Source organism: Aedes aegypti, chromosome 2 (assembly GCF_002204515.2).
Source record: "Aedes aegypti strain LVP_AGWG chromosome 2, AaegL5.0 Primary Assembly, whole genome shotgun sequence".
NCBI lineage: Eukaryota > Metazoa > Arthropoda > Insecta > Diptera > Culicidae > Aedes > Aedes aegypti.
The window spans coordinates 416,901,831-416,918,854 of record NC_035108.1 but is presented as its reverse complement, the minus strand read 5'-3'; the positions used below and the strand labels follow the sequence as shown (position 1 = coordinate 416,918,854).

The 17,024-nt window shown below is 39.4% G+C and overlaps 1 protein-coding gene across 5 annotated transcripts in view; it reads left to right on the top strand.

Annotated features, from left to right (window-relative positions):
• LOC5572773 (tensin-3) overlaps nt 1-17,024 on the top strand; it is a 170,235-nt gene that overhangs the window by 128,683 nt on the left and 24,528 nt on the right. For 2 of the 5 annotated variants that reach the window (XM_021847406.1, XM_021847404.1), the window contains one exon: nt 16,440-16,678. In XM_021847406.1, coding sequence (XP_021703098.1) covers nt 16,586-16,678 — 93 coding nt within the window. In that variant the 5' untranslated portion in view covers nt 16,440-16,585. Of the gene's footprint in view, nt 1-8,299; nt 8,566-16,439; nt 16,679-17,024 lie in introns of those variants that run through there. The other 3 variants (XM_021847405.1, XM_001660540.2, XM_021847403.1) reach the window with 3 other exon arrangements.

Here is a 17,024-nt window from a genome sequence, read left to right as displayed (position 1 = left end):
CACGATTAAAGCAGTTTCGACAGAGACCATGATTTCGCACTACCTTGTCACGATCGGCCGTGGACATCCGTTGGAAGACTGGACACTGATGAAGAAGATGGTCTTTGAAGCACGCTACACAGCATCTGCTTGTTGACTGAATAGGACTGTAGCTCGATCGGATGATAGACTGCCTTATTTCCGGTTGAGGGGATTCTGACTTGGTATCGGATGATTTCACGTGAAGGGACTCCAGAACTCTGACATTTCTCTGCAGAAATTCGACAAGATCCTTAATCGAATCCTGTTCTTGAATCGATGAGAATTCTTCCCAACTCCTCCTTGTTTTTGGATCCATACGATAGCAAATGATATCCAACAATAGCAGATCCTTGAAATCACCGGGTTGGACTAGCTGATCCAAAGTTTGCACAGTTCGTTGAAATCCCTCCAACAGGGATCGCAAATCGGTAGCCGACTCCTTAGCCAGCTTCGGAAGGCTAAACAACGCTTGGACCTGCCGCCGCTTCAACTGCTTGCTGTCATTATATCGCTTCGTTAGGATGTCCCAAGCTATTTGGTAGTTGACCTTCGTAATTGCCAACGGGTCCACCAGTGTCTTTTCCTCACCTGACAAACATCCTTTTAGACTATGGAATTTTTCCACATCCGGCAAGTCTGCCTTTAGATGAATGAGCGATGTGTATAGGTCGCGGAAGCTCAGCCACTCATCGATATTGCCGTCGAAGGTCTGTAACTTAATCTGCGGTAGGCGTACGTGCTCGTTGGTTGGTTGTTGCGTTGTATCCAAGTTTCGAACGGCTCGATTCATCCCAAATGGCTCCTCTAATTCCTGCACCTTGTCCAACAACAATGACTTGATGTCGAAGTACTTGCTACTGAATTCCGATCGCGTTTCCGAATAAATTTCATCCTCCTCGGTGAACTCTTCATGGGTCTCGATGTCCATGATCACATCCCTTTCCCACCGTTCATTCAGCTTCTCCAGCCGAACTGTCAGCTGACTGGCACTAGTCACCTCACTTAACCTGTCCACAAATCCATAAATGTCCTGGAACATGTTGAGGAGCGACCGTAGTGTTGTCTTCAGGATCCTTCGTGTTGGAGGTTTCTTGGCGGTGGACGTCATCGATGGCATCTTTGTAACGGTACTTGCACAGAGTATATCAAACGTAAAATAATTTGGATATAGTATTCCGTTGATTCTGAGCCTCGACTAGACATACACTGCAGAGCATTTCTTATATTTACCTGAGAAGAAAACAGGAAATTCCACCCTCTCTACAGGTATGCCTTCCAGCAGATCCAAAACGGTTCAAATTATTTTGCAAAGCAGTGTCGATAAATTCCCCAAAGTACCACGGAAAAGGAAAAATATTTATGTAGTTTCTGTGGCATATACCGTTCTAACTAACCTGGAAAGGCAGGCGTTGTGCCTCGAATTATCCAAGAAACAGTGTGCCGGTATATCGCGGTTCACAAACTGTATTTCCGCAATAGTGGACACAATAATCGAATAATCGCATTTGTTGGCCCCTCAATTATGCTCCACGAAAAGTATGTTGGTACAACCACATCCACAGTGACGAAAAATACACATGCATGTAGTTATCTATTTCACCCGCTTCGGCCAGACATCAAGCGTGTGCTAGAATAAGGGCGTAAGTCGCATGATCGATTTCTCTTCATCGATCCTCTCTTCTGTGAATAAAGGTGACAAGACGCAACTTCATTGCCAATTTTTCTTCCCCCGATGCAAGAATGTATCACCGTCTAGCATCCTGATATGAAAAACTGCTTAAAAGTTTGCACCTTGTCACCTTTATTCGTAGAAGAGAGGATCGATGAAGAGAAATCGACCATGCGACTTACGCCCTTATTCTAGCACACGCTTGACATATACAATTGGTGTAATAATAAAGCACTAACCTGTAAAAACAAGTAGCCCGCCGACACCAATCGTCCCAATCAATCCCAATCGCACACAGTGTGCGATTTTGTCTCCTCCAACGGTGTTGTTTTGATGGTTCTCTCCGGTCGATCGTTCGTCGCGTGGTATAATGTGCCGTTTCGAGTTATTTCTCGCGTAACTTTTCAAAACGTCCTAAGTAACAAATGTAAACAAATCGAGATTATCATTGCAAATCATTTGCGTTGCACCACTAAGCAGCATACAAGAACACTCGTTCTGATATATTAACAACAAATTAATCTATTCAAAGCTTAACAAAATGACCAATGTTCAAAACTGCATCGCTTTTAATCAATTGTTACATTGGACCTTTGATCAGAGAACCAACCACATGTCCTATGTAACATTTATGAATAAACACGATTCTAATGTTACATTGGACATTCCTGAATAAAGCTTTGGAATGGAGTTTAAAAGGTAGAATGATTTGTAGAAGCGTGTCTGAGACACTACTTAGATGCATAGAATGCCATAATAACTGCTTCTCAATCATTTCAGTCGATATTTTCAGAGTCGCACTGCCTCGCAAAGTTGAAAACGCTCAAGTGATAAAAAGAGAATGAGTTACACAAAACTGTATTTTGGTCTTTTTGCCAAACCATGTTTTACCGTTTCGCTGGATTGGATCAGCTGCAACATCTCTTTTCATATTATTGCGTGCATATAGGGGAATGATATTGAGCACAAGATTGAGCATCATGTGTCATTGTATCAATCTGATTCAGATGCATGGTCGATCAAGCATATAAATATGCTTACCGGCAGCAACACGAGCGACTTGCTCACACATATTTGCAGAGCGATCAATCACCGAAGAGAGGAGAAGCTGTATGTATTTGTTAGACGTGGGCTCCTTTCTCGAATTCCTACAACAAGATGGACGGCGTCGTCATCGTCATCATTCCCCACCGCAATTTCTTGTTTCAACCGACGGCTGGTGCTGATTGCAACACAGCCATCACCACCACCACGTCATGCAGTGGGAAACTCTCACATGATCATGTGGGCGAAACCGTCATAAAAACGGGGGGAAAAATAAGGGAGAATCAGTGAGAGAGCAAAATGTCCTACATACAGCTCAACGTTTCCCCTCCTTCTGTTGTTACATAGGACACATAGACGGATGGGAAGTCATGGGATTGAATGAATCAAAACAAAGCACAGCTGGTGTCTCCGATTAGCACTCCACAACAAAATGTCGATTATCAGCGTATTGAGTGCATGTAGGGAAATGATATTCAGCATCATGATCTTATTGTATCAATCCGATTCAGACCCATGGTCGATGAAGCATATACATATGCTTCACGGCAGCAACACGAGCTACGTGCATGCGCGACTTGCGCACATATATTTGCAGAGCAATCATTCACCGAAGAGCGGAGAAGCTGTATGTATTTGTTTGGCATTGGTTTCCTGCAACACAATCGACGGCGCCGTCATCGTCATCATTTCCCACCGCTATTTCTTGTTTGCGCCGACGGCTGGTGCCGAATGCAACACACACGCTGAAATAATTAAATACTAAAATGCTTAAAACTTATACTAAAATCATATTCAGTTCATTCACCCCATGAGATGCATATCTTTCTTTTATTCCTTCAAAGTATAAACGATATTTAAGAATGATAATGCATAATGGGGCAAGATTATTTAGCTGCTGATATTTTTGTTTACATTCAAAACTAAAGAAGGGATATACATTTCAAATCAAGTAATTCAAACAATTTGATAAAAACATTTATTTCGTTTAATCACATACTACACTACAGCTTTTCGGGTATTAAGACAATACATTGCTTCGACACTATGTATTGAACCCGCAGCTGCATGAGTGTATCCTATGTAATCGAAACGGAACCCTCGTCAGAATCAACATTCCGGTGGCTCTTAAATAGTTTCCGGATCACTTCCCGGTTTGAAAAAGCGTTGGTAAACCGTCCTCTGGAATCGCCAATTGGTTAATTTTGCCAGTCAGAGGTAATTTTCAGGAAGAAGGTGAGATCCACTAGCATTCTCGGGAGCGTCTGCTTTTTCCAACTTGGGGCTCACATCCGCGTGGCTGAAATGAATTCAATTCTTCCTACATAGTCTTATAGTTTGCTGCGGTTTTTCTTACTCACTTGTGAGACCCTGGTGTCTGTAGAATCATCTATATATATCCTCACCAACGATTATTTGAACAAAAAAACGCGAATTACTAGCCCCATTTTGTTTTCCACGCGAGAGGCAAGAACTGAAACTGTGAAAGAAAAATGGCCAAGTCCCAGGTGTTGCTCATAATAGTCAAAAAGCATAGCGAATAATAATTTTCAAAAATGCATTGCGAAGTATAAAACATATGGTGAGGGTGCATTTTTCCTATGCTGGACAATGCATAAAATTAAAAAATTCAATCATTACAATAATTAACACCCTAAATAGTATTTTCAAAGTTCTCCGTGCAGTCGTCACCACCCGTCGTGCAGTGGGTAACTCACACACGATCAAGTGTGGGCGAAACCAGCATTGAAACGGGGGGAATATTGAGAGAGAAACAGTGAGAAAGCAAAAAGTCCCAAATACAGCTCAACGTTTCCCCTCCTTCTGTTGTTACATAGGACACAGACGGGAGGAAAAAGTGATGGCGTGGCATTGAATGAATCAAATTGTTGTTGTTCGTGAGAGACTTTAACCCGAAGGTCATTCGTCTCTTCTTCAAATGAATAAAAACAAAGCACAGCTGGTGCCTGCGATTATCACACCGCAACAAAATGAGCAGTTCAACTTGAATGTTGAAGCAGTTCAACGCACGTGGATACAAAATGAAATAAAACATGATTGTGTGCTCAAATCAAAATATCCGATGTTACTATAACTGAAAAAAAAATGACAGAAATGAATGTCCAATGTAACAATTGTTGAAACAGAACTTCCTATGTGATTTATCCTATGTAAATATTTTTGGTCAAAACGTCCTATCTGATGTTTTTATAGATTTCAGTGTAATTTCCAAATAAATTGACAAAATTTCATTTAATACGTTGAACTCTATTACACTGCTTCCCTCTACAAGCAACACAGTGGGGAAAAATTGTTTCATTTTGATACAGTTTCAAAATATATTTTCACAACCTTCAAGCTTAGCTTAGCTTAGCTTAGCTTAGACTGACTACACATATCAATGGTTGCTATTCCGTGATTGACCGAAGTCAGTGAAAATGCACAAAGAATCAACTAGAAGTTCGGCTGGGATTGGCCATAATCTTCTTCAGTGTGCATAATTCAGTGCCTCTATTTATACAGGGTCAATAACGGCGCCGGCCACGTCCTTGCAGTCAGGTGGGATTGGGGGAAGGAATGTTAGAGTGTAACCTTTGCTTTTTGGAGACCGTGTTTGCCTCTGCATCTCCACAAAGGTTACTGGGAGGGATGTTTGTTAATGGGGAGGATCGTTGGGTCATAGGATTCACTTTGATAAGCGATTAGACCATGATAAACAATGATTTGTGAGATATATACATGCTTATACGTAAATATAATATTTTCATTTGATATGAACAATTTCTATGTAGAGGAAAATTATGCCGACACTTGAGGTGACGAACCATTCAAAGTTTGTTGAACAAATACCTAAATGTAACATTCCTACAGCTGTCAGGACGAAAGCATGTGTTATTATATTTTACTCATTTGAAAAGAAACAAAAAACTCGATTGGTTGGGACATCATAGAACACTCTTATTCTTATGCCGACACTTACAGTGGCGAACCATCCAAAGTTTGTTGAATAAAGTGAACCTTTCGCAAGTCTACACTTGTAGTGTCGAACCATTCAAAGTTTTTTTTAATTACAAAATTAAAGGTATATAAGAGGTGTTCTGAAAAAAAAAAAATGTTAAACATAAATAAATCATGAATCAGAGTTTGTGTCGACACTTACAGTGACGAACCATCCATAGTTTGTTGAAAAATCATATTTACATCCCACTTTTGTAACGATTGAATGTGCAGTCATACATATTTTATAGATTAGAAATAGTAGCATGAAACGAGCTCACCAATTGATCCGTTATCCTTGACTGAGCAGCCACAATCCACTTTCGGCTTCACTCGTTTGCTCGGCTATAAAAAAGCACTCAGGAAAAAAAAATAAGCGCGCGACCCAAAAAGAATAAAAAAAAAAAAAAACCGTTCGGGCTTTCTTGACGCACTGCCCAGGAGCAAGCGTCAAGGTCGAAGGATCAAACAGAACTAACCGATCGCGGCACTTTTTCAGTTACTCCAACCGAACTCACCGATCACGCCACTTTTTCACTTACTAGACCAACGCGCGACATGTTTGATCCTGCCCTCGTCGCTCGCCCCGGCAAAAGCAAGTGTCAAGGTCGAAAGATCAAACAGAACTAACCGATCGCGGCACTTTTTCACTTTCTTCAACCGAACTCACCGATCACGCCACTTTTTCACTTACGAGACCGACGCGCGACATGTTTGATCCCGCCCTCGTCGCTCGCCCCGGGAAAAGCAAGTGTCAAGGTCGAAGTATCAAACAGAACTAACCGATCGCGGCACTTTTTCACTTTCTTCAACCGAACTCACCGATCACGCCACTTTTTCACTTACGAGACCGACGCGCGACATGTTTGATCCTGCCCTCGCCGCTCGCCCCGGCAAAAGCAAGTGTCAAGGTCGAAAGATCAAACAGAACTCAAAATATATTTTCACAACCTTCAAGCTCGATTTACTCGAAATGTGTGAATTGTTAGATAGGCCGTTTTGAAAAGTTACGCGAGATTTAATTTCTGTCAATCGACCTCGTAGGGTGCCGGTACCAATGGTTGTAATGTACCAGTAGATTGGACTATGGAATAAAACGTACATTTTTCGATAAAAATGACATGTGTTATTTTTTGGTGGATAGATCGCCTCTAGTTTAGTTGATTTGCCAAATTCCAGCTTTTTATTCTATCAAAAAGTCATATAAATAATTAAATTTACGCAAAAAAATGGCTCCCTTGCACCAATAGTCGCCGTCTTGTTCCAGTAGTGGATCAACGGATGGAAGCAGTTTTTCAAATGGATATATAAAAATGAAGAAAAGTCCCAGAGATGATCTTTATGCTTCATTCGAAAGATATAAGTTGCTGTTTCGAGGGAAAAATGTTAAACCTATGCAAAAATTTACCATTTTGTTTAAAATTCCTTGTATCATTCCCGAACGTCTACTACTGGAGCACTAGCGCAACTACTGGAACACGTGTACCAATAGTGGCTCAAGCGATTTTATGTTAAAAAACTAGTTTTATCACTCTTTTTATATTTTTCCCATATAGTAGAGGTTGAAATCTTTCTGTTGACGCCAAAAGATCTCTATTAAGGCTTTTCGTAATTTTGTTATGATTTTTTAAAGCTTAGGTAGCCCACTAATGGCACCGGTACCCTAGTTGCTGTCGGTCGTCGTGTTAAAAGATACGTCCTAGTACTCCTAGTTCATTGAAGCCAACAACTGATTTCAGTAGTGTAGTTTCGTTTTGGTTGCCGTCGGTTCAGGGTCCGCAATGTTTCTCTAGCTGATTGTGGCGTATCGGTTTGATAACGCAAGTAAATGCCGTCGATATCGGATAAGTGTTATGTTGTTGCCTTCCAAACAATAAAATTCGTTCCTTGCTCGATCGGTCATCAAATGGTTACGATTAGTCGTGTGCAAATCTCAGTAAAAATATGAAACTTCATTGCAATGTTATGGTGAATCGTATCAAGATTCAAGTAAATGAAATTGTATTCAGTCGCGTTCGTGTTTTAGTTTTTTGGATCACGCTTGCCCTGATTACTAGCGTAGTGTCTTGGTGGTGATACGATCCTCTTCGTGGTGTTGGTGGATTTTCGTCGGTCAGTGTGTTCACGGTTTCGGTATGAGTTGTAGTAATGTCTCGTTTGTTTTGATTCCTCGGTTTCTATAAGCCATTTTACGAGACAGTCGGTTGACGTTTTCTGGCGGGCCGCTCATTGTTATTGTTTTAAAAACTAGCGTGATATGTGAATGGCGCTGGTAACGTTTTTGTTGGTGATGACATTTTCGCCTCATTCTGGCTATTTTTCTACGCGGTTACATGTCTGATGTTACCAGTAAATAAAATAAATTCTTCCCTGCCTGCTAATTTTAATTTTACTGGGGAAGATTGAAAATCTCGTTGCACGCCATTAATGAATGAGCTCCTCCCAAATATGGCACTAGAAGAAACGTAAATAAATGGGCCCGCCAGCAAGTTTCAAAGCTGGTAAACAAACAAAAAACATATGATTCGAAACGTCACATAAAATGGCTTATTTTAGTTGATCATCACTCGTAGTTCGGTAGTGTTTTTGATTTATTGTGGATGAGAAGGTGGATGAGAGGTGTAGTAACCGAAAGTGGTCCAGCCACGGCAGGACATATACTGCTTTATTTATGTACCTGTACGAGCCAAAGCAATTAGCCTAATTGGATGTTTCGCGAGTGGTGATATCACACAGAGTGATGTTGGTTGTGCTGCTGTTGGATGATAGCAGTTTCCAATTGGATTTTGAATCCTACTTCGAATGATTTCTCGATGGATCCGAATCTTCAAACGGTGAGTGCACTTGGGTTTTAGTTTAGCGATGGCGATTTGTTGGCTTGTTGGGGCAATTAGTAGCGCCAACTATCCTTCCTCGGGTGATGTGTAATGGCGTTTGGACTTCACGCGATCCTCCCGATAATCCGGCTCGAAGGACCAATGTTTGGGAGCTGGTCCTTACCTTCCTTCCTAGTGGACTGTATTTTTGGTGGCTACAATAAGCAATTCCTTGGGTGGCTGAAGTGGACGTCCAGCGATTATTGGGCGGCCAGCTGACCGATTCCTGATGGGGTTTCTCGGGGTTTTATCTACTCAACACATCAAATTAACACCTTCACAATTTATTAAGTCCATCACACATTATTTCACATTAACACTACATTTATTGATGACACTACATTTATTAAACTAATTATTGAACATATATTGGAATTTGGTTTTGGATTATTTCTCGGCTCCGTCCGAGCCATATGCCGACGTATTTTGTACAATTTTATAACACATAAAACACATAAAAATGTAATTTTTATTACGGTGTGTAAGAAAAGGAAAGCCGAACTTGGTACTATACTATTTGATTCACCTAGAGTTCATATCTTTTGACAGTACGCGTATTTTGATCTCAACTGTTAGGTGGTCCTCAGTGTCGTGTATTAGGCTCGAATACATAGGGATATGGATCCTATTATTAGCACTTTTGATTCACTCCGACAGTGAGGCTTTTTAAAGCTACTGAGTTCATGTTTGGCCACAATGTGCTTCGTATTGAAATGGTTTGTATTTCAGATTTTTAGACAATTCGGCCGAGACAAACCCTCCCATGTCAAAGTGATCAATCAGCCCAAGAAGCTCCACACCATGCTCGAATTCTAGTGGAATTAAATGGTGCACTACTTAATTTGGTATTCATTCACTTACAAGCCTAATTATTTGGTGAACTCCAAATGGTCGGGGTTCTGCTAAACCGCACCAAGTGCCTAAATCTTTTTCCGAGATATTTTACTTTAAAGTCTTTTTCTGTACTACAGTGGAACCTCCATGAGTCGATATTGAAGGCACCATCGACTCATGGAAATATCGAGCAATGGAACAGCAATCCTTTGGAAAGCTGCTTCTAGGGACCATCATAGTAACCATGAAATTTTGTTTTTAGTATGGTTCCATGAGTCGATATCGAGTCATGTAACATCGACTCATGGAGGTATCACTGTAGTTTATAGCGGATGACTAATTTTAATTTTTTGTCGCTCACATGCGATTAACAATAAGTAAACCGAGATTAAATATACTGGTAAATCATCATAAATTAACGATGTAATTGGTTTTTATTAAAAAATATGAAGCACTCAGTTCACTCTGGCTGAACAAACATTGAAAAAATATGGTTCTTGGTTCGGTATGGTTGGCCGTTTTTCATAGTTTTCAACAACACAAGTAAAATTGGAGACAAACTATCCACAAGTGTTTATACATATCATCCGTTTGAAACAAATATTTATAAGCTATACAAAGCACTAAAACTACTACAACAAGCGTCAAAAGTGACAATTGTCGGAGTAGCAAAAAAATAAAAAAATAAAATTTTGTCGCATGTTTTTAGCAGTCCTTTCAACTAGCACGGAGAGTGTTGAAACCAATTTATTCAATCAAAATCTAAAAGAGAACATCACTGAAGGTTGGTAAAGTATATTTGGTGTGATAAGAACACCTATTTTTACTTTGAATATGATAAATCGGCACGTTGATTTGGCTATGATATCAAACTTATGAAATACTAACATGTCACTTTGATTATCGATTCAAAAAAAGTTCCACCGAGTTCCACCCTGAATGACGCACAGACATGTTTCTTAGAGTGTCCTCTAAGAGGTCTGAAAGATACAGCTGCAACTCTCTGCAACTCTTCGAGATTTTTTACCATTTTTAGGTATACTCCTTGACCAGCACAAGTATGCAAATGTGTTGTTTGTGATAAAAATATATTTTAAATGTGGTTTCCAAGATTGTATTCAAATTTTATATAAAAACCGAAAAAATGAAAAACAAATGATTTTTTTTTTTTGCATAAAGGCGTATAAATCAATTTTGCAGCTACGAGTGAGAAAAGACATATTTGCAAATAACTTCTTACATAATAATAAGCAATCAAAGTACAAATTGCAAGGTTTTTCTTGGAAAATCATTAAATTGGCGCTTGGGACAGTTTTGTGATTATGCATATATTAAATGTCATCTATGCAAATTGTAGCTCTTTTGACCAGAAACAACTTTCCCTTCCCTACCAAAATGCTCAAATGGTTTGATCTTCCAGTTTTGATTTTTGTCCCGCATCTCCATACATTCAACGCACTGTGCAACGGTTGGAATAGAGCAGTGGTCCTCAGCACTTTGACCCCTGGGGGCCAAAGTATATTTTCAGAATGACTTTGCGGGCCGCATAATATTTTTTCGAGACGTTCATTTTTTTCAAACACATTTTTGGAGATTTGGAATAAATACAGTTTTTTTAGATTTCATTATTTTATTACAGGTTTTTATCATACAGTTTTCAATGCTACAAAATTGTCCACTTTGATTCGTTACAATTATATATACAAAGGTAACTACACATTTTTTGCATTTGTATCATTACTTTTCTTGTACATGTTTTTCCTTAGCAAGCTTGTCAATGTCAATAGTTAGATTCGAGGAAGATATTCTTAGCAAATTCTCAAAATGTTAGTCTGTCAAACGGTTTCTTGCTTTTGACTTAACATTTTTCATGTTTGAAAACAGCTGTTCGCAACAATATGTAGTAGCAAAAAGGGACAACATTTTCAACGCATGTTTCCGTAGTTCAGGAAACTCATCAACGGTAATGTATTTCGAATAAAACTCGAGCAAATTCGTTTTCTTAAAAACATCTTCCAGGATAGTGTTTGTTTGAAGTTCTATTAATTCGAGCTGTAAACTACTTGGAACCGTTTCTACGTCAACTCCCCATGGCATAGACATGATTTTCAAACTTATCTCATTTGCCTTGATATCATTGAAGCGATTTTTAAACTCTTCTCTGAGTGTCACTATCATATCAACGTATTTTTTGGTATCTGTAATTGAGCAGTTGGACATACAGTTGAAGTGCGAAAAATCACGTTTTCCCAATTGAATCTCCCATAAACGCAATTTTGTTTCGAAAGCTCTCACGTGCTGCAACAATTCATGGACGAAAATTTGTTTACCCTGAAGTTTAACATTCAATTCGTTCAAATGTATCGATATGTCTGTCAAAAACGTGAAATCCGACATCCAGATTGTGTTATCGAAGAACTCAACCTGTTTTCCTTTCATCTCCATAAAACGTTTGATTTCATCTTTCAAGTCGAAAACCCGTTTGAGCACTTTACCTCTACTCAGCCAGCGAACTTCTGTGAAATACGGCACATCACGATACTCGGCACCAAATTCATCCAAAAACTCTTGAAACTCACGGTGATTAAGTCCATGAGCCCGAATGAAATTTACGCTTTTCACAACATCACTCATAACATTTTTCAAGCTGATATTTTTAGCACATAAGTTTTCTTGATGTATGATGCAATGATATTGGAGGAAATCCCCGTTTCCTACCAGTTTGGACTTTTTTCGTAAATAAGCCACCGCACCTTCATTTTTTCCCATCATGGCTGGAGCGCCATCCGTTACAGCTCCTGCATTTTTAAGAACGACCCAAATGATTATTGTAATAAACTATTTTTAAATAAGATTTACCTGCAAGATTAATCAGCTTCAACCCATACCTATCAAGAGTTGAATCCAAAGCATTAAAACTTCAACTCCTTTCGTGGTGCCTTTCATAGGGAAAAGCGCCGCCAACTCCTCAGTAATGTTGAATTTCTCGTCGATTCCACGGACAAATTTTGCCAGCTGAGCAGTGTCACTTATATCAGTGCTCTCATCAAGTGCTACCGAGTAGAAAACGAATTGCCCAGCCTTTTCTTTCAAACGGCTTTCAAATTCTTCGCCAATTTCTTCGATTCGCCTCGTTACGGTTGGAGCGGAGAGGCTGATTTTTTCAAACACTTTCTTTTGGTTAGGACACAATATCTCAGCCACCGATACCAAGCACTCCTTTATAAATTCTCCTTCCATAAATGATTTCGATGACCGCGCTATTTTTTCAGATATAACGTAGCTTGCCTTCACCAAAGATTCACTTTCAGAGTTTTGCTTTTTAAACACACTGTGCTGATGAATCATTTGCCTCTGCAGCTCTCTCAACTTATCGGCACGCAGGTTACCCGAAAGATTTTCGAACTTGGATGCATGCTTTGTATCAAAATGCCGCTTTATATTAAATTCCTTGATCACTGCTATGCTTTCATTGCAAACTAAACAAATCGGTTTATCTTTCACCAAAGTAAAAAAATACATTTCCGTCCACTTATCTTGGAACACTCGCTTTTCATCAGAAATTTTTCTTTTCGTACCACTGGCACTGCTAGCAGCCATTTTTCGATCGAGTCACGAGTCTACGGAACACAGAAAATACGCGTCCAAGCGAAACAACGAAGTTGAATGAAATGACGATGGCTTGTGAATAACGCGAGACAAGAATGAATACTTGAGTATATTGGTGTGTATGATGAAAGTTGATAGAATGTGGAAGCAATCATGCACTTGCTTCACTACTACAATAACGCAACTTCAAATCATTCATCACACACATCACAACTGTTAATGATCCACAGTTCAGAAGTCGTGCTGATGTATTTTGTACAACATGGGTGAAGCAAATACGCTCTTCGTACACAGCATCAGTGCGGTGCTTCTAGTGGTGGTCAAATGCGCTACGACCGGAAGGTTAATCGTTACATACATATATAACTAGCTTATTATTCCATCAACGCAGTTCTTCAATATATACAGATATGATAATTATGTTATTTATTTTCTCCATTATGAGTGTTATAATGTTTCCAAAATCTTCCGCGGGCCGCATTTTTCAACATTCTCAAAATCGTCCGCGGGCCGCACAAAATGCTTCGGCGGGCCGCACTTTGGTGACCACTGGAATAGAGTAACAAAAGAGAAACAAACAAAAGTAGATTGGAGTACCTTAGGGTAAGTGTTCTCTTAGTTGTGGGTGTTCCTATAGTTGCGGTAGTGCCGTTTTCACTAATTTTATTCCACTAACCACAGAACCAACACTGCCAATCGACGTATTGGCTTGTTAACACACGGAATAGTTGAAAACATCATTAAAATTGCTTGAAAAATGATGAAATACCACTAAAACTTCTGAAACTTTTCTCACTTGTACCAATAGTTGCGGTAAAGTGTTCCTATAGTGGAGGATTCCATAAGAAAACAACGGATACCGCAACTATAGGAACACAAATTAAAAATTTACCTCAACTAAAGGAACAGTGTATCAATAGTGGAGGTATTATTTTTCACTGACATGCCGTGGATTACTGCGATAAAATCATTTTTCTCATTAAGCCAATGGTCTTTACTTCGCGTTACAACATTAACATGTACATTAATTGCGCATCTTGAATTTAGGCGTTTAAATGAAGTTCAATCGTGCTTAGTACCTCCACTATTGGTACATCTACCCTATACCTTGAAATTCCGCCCTAATTGCTTATCTTTGACAGATACGCGTATTTCGACTAGGTACCACTTGCAGTCTTCTTCAGTGTCAGTTACTTGTATCCACGGTAGGAATGTTGCTTATAAGAATTGATTCACGAAATATGAATAGTTCGTCACTATAAGTGTCGACATACACTCTTGTACATGTTTTGCATAATAGTAGAAACCCCATACATTTTCTTTTATCCTATTTTTATCATTATAAAAAAAAACTTTGAATGGTTCGACGCTAAAAGTGGCGACTTATCGTATGTTCACGTTGTCTTTGAAGTACTGATAAGTGACTTTTTGAACTAAGGTTGCATGTATCGCATCACTTACCAAGGTGAATCCCGATAATGCAGCTATGACCCCTCCCCACTAATAAAACTCCTTCCCATGACAACCATGGAGGTGCAGAGATGATCTCGGTCTCTAGTAACAATGGATGTCACTCTAATATTCCTCAGTTATGAGTTCTCGAAATTGTACATTGAGGTTGGGGCTACTCCCAAGCTACATCTGTTGGTTCCCTGTACAATTTAGATTATTCCGACCAATCACGGAGTAGCATCTACGAATTGTACGGTCATCAATGCTTATGCTTATATGAATACTTTGAACAATCTATGAATATTCAAACAAAAACCTTCATAGCAAATAGCCAAGAGGGGTAGGTCCCTTTCCCCTGGCTACGCCCATGGTTAGAGCAGAGAGGATAACTGTCGTCTACTTTCGTATGCGCCTTACTTGATGTTTATTTCCCTGACTTGCCGTCCCAGCTCGTAGAATGTGCAAATCTGGTAGGAGGACTCGGAGCGTTGGTTGCTTGACATCCATCGTCCTTTGGACCGTCCCCGATGATGTCGAAGTTCCAGCGTAATCGTTCTCGTGGTTAGCTAGTTTGACTGTTAGGTAGATATCTATTCCGAGACGAAATGCTAAACTGCTCGTTATGCTACACCACTCTGAAATGGATTCGTCCATTGACGTGAATCAGGGAGAACTTTTTTTTCTTATTCATCGCCCATTCGTAAGTAATAAAATTGATTAAACTGAGACTGGATGGAAATAGTGTGTCTCCCTGGTTGCGGTCGTCTTGGTTTATCTGCGTTATGTGGCGAGACGGAGCAAATAGTTCCGTTGATTGCGATTAGGATTGAGACAAATAGGGAGCACTGAGTCGAGGTGAGATCATTAGACGTATGTATGTAATAAGTTTCACTTGACTGGTTCAGTTAGGAGACTGTTTTTAGCATCAAGTGGGAGTGGAATCTTAATTTCAAACAAAGGATCATTCGAAGGAAAACATCACAAATCGGAGAATGTTAAACCAGCAAGAATATATACACAAATAACCATGGATTTGTTTAAGTAAATGAAAGAGAATTGTAGCAGCTAAGTGTTGGTTGGCAGCGTGCACGATTGCTTTTGCTCTGTAACAGATGAGAAACCGGTACTCTTGCACGTCTATTTCAAAAGTGCATATTGTTTTGATTCATATTACAGAAAGCTTCAAATTCCAGAAACGCTACTTTATATGCGAATCATTTCAAACGAAACTTTTGTCGTTCAAAAGAGCAAAAGTCGTTTTTGTGAGCACTTCCACAATTATCAACTGAGAGCTTTCTTTGCTGATTTACCATTTTTACATGAGTATATCGTGAGGTAGGTACGAAGACACTTTATGCGCTGGGAAGTCGAGAAAATATCCTCAGTTTTGTCTCGCTAAATAGCTGTCACAACGACTGCCTGGGCCCCAATTGCTAAACATTGTTTGGCTTATAATACACTCAATGAAATTGGTAACAACAATTATATATTCGAAAACATTTTAGATATAGGTTGCAATAGCAGTAACTACGTGCTGTGTTGTATAAGTTTTCAATAGACACAAATGCAAAATTAATCAAAAAATCTTCCCCAAATCATCTGTTAAGCTTAAATCTATATGAAATGCATAGAAAACGAAACAATGATTGTGTAAACCGCAAACATGGACAGGCCACTACTCCATTTCTGGCTCATTGGTCACTTAGTTTGTTTATAGATCACAATGAAATATTGCAAACAAGTTCCATCAACTAAAATTAACGCCACTTTATGGCCACTCTATGGCCACTGCCACTGTCATCACGTCAGACTGAAATTAAATTTTTTGACTTTAAAATCCTCTCTGTTCCTCATTCCAATAGAAATGTTTCGACCACTGCATCAACTACGGTCGTCCAGCTATTCATTCGCCTATCTGTGATTTATTTAATTTGCAGATTCCCATATTCCGGTGCGAGCTGAACTGCTGTGTGCCCCTGCTCTCCTGTGCCGGTCATCATCATCATTGAATCTGATCCTGACTGACTGCCATGAATACCAACCGAAGGCCGACGACGAGCAGTGCTAAATTTAATCCTGACGAATGAGTAACAAAAGCAGCTTCCCACCCCCATCAGGCGAGAAAACACGCGAATCACCATCAGCTGTACCTCAGTACCGCCATGCTGGGAAAAAGGTTTTTGAGACTTTAAAAATGAAAAAGCTCCATTAAAAACTGAAATCTGCTCCATGATAAATGCAGCTGTTTTCTATTGAAATTTATATTTTGTTCTATAAATAAATTGCTTCATAAATAACATCAGCGGAATCGGTGATTTTTTTGTTTTTTTAGGTAAAATATCATACTTCTAAATATTTTGAAAATTCATCATAAATTTAAAGTTTTATTATCATGGATTCATTTTTTTTTATTTTTCATTATCTATAGAAAGACTCTTGTTATTGACAAACTTTGCGCTTTCGGATCGAGATGCCGACGGGTGCATGACGTCAAATGTTTGGGATAACTAATTGATACTTAC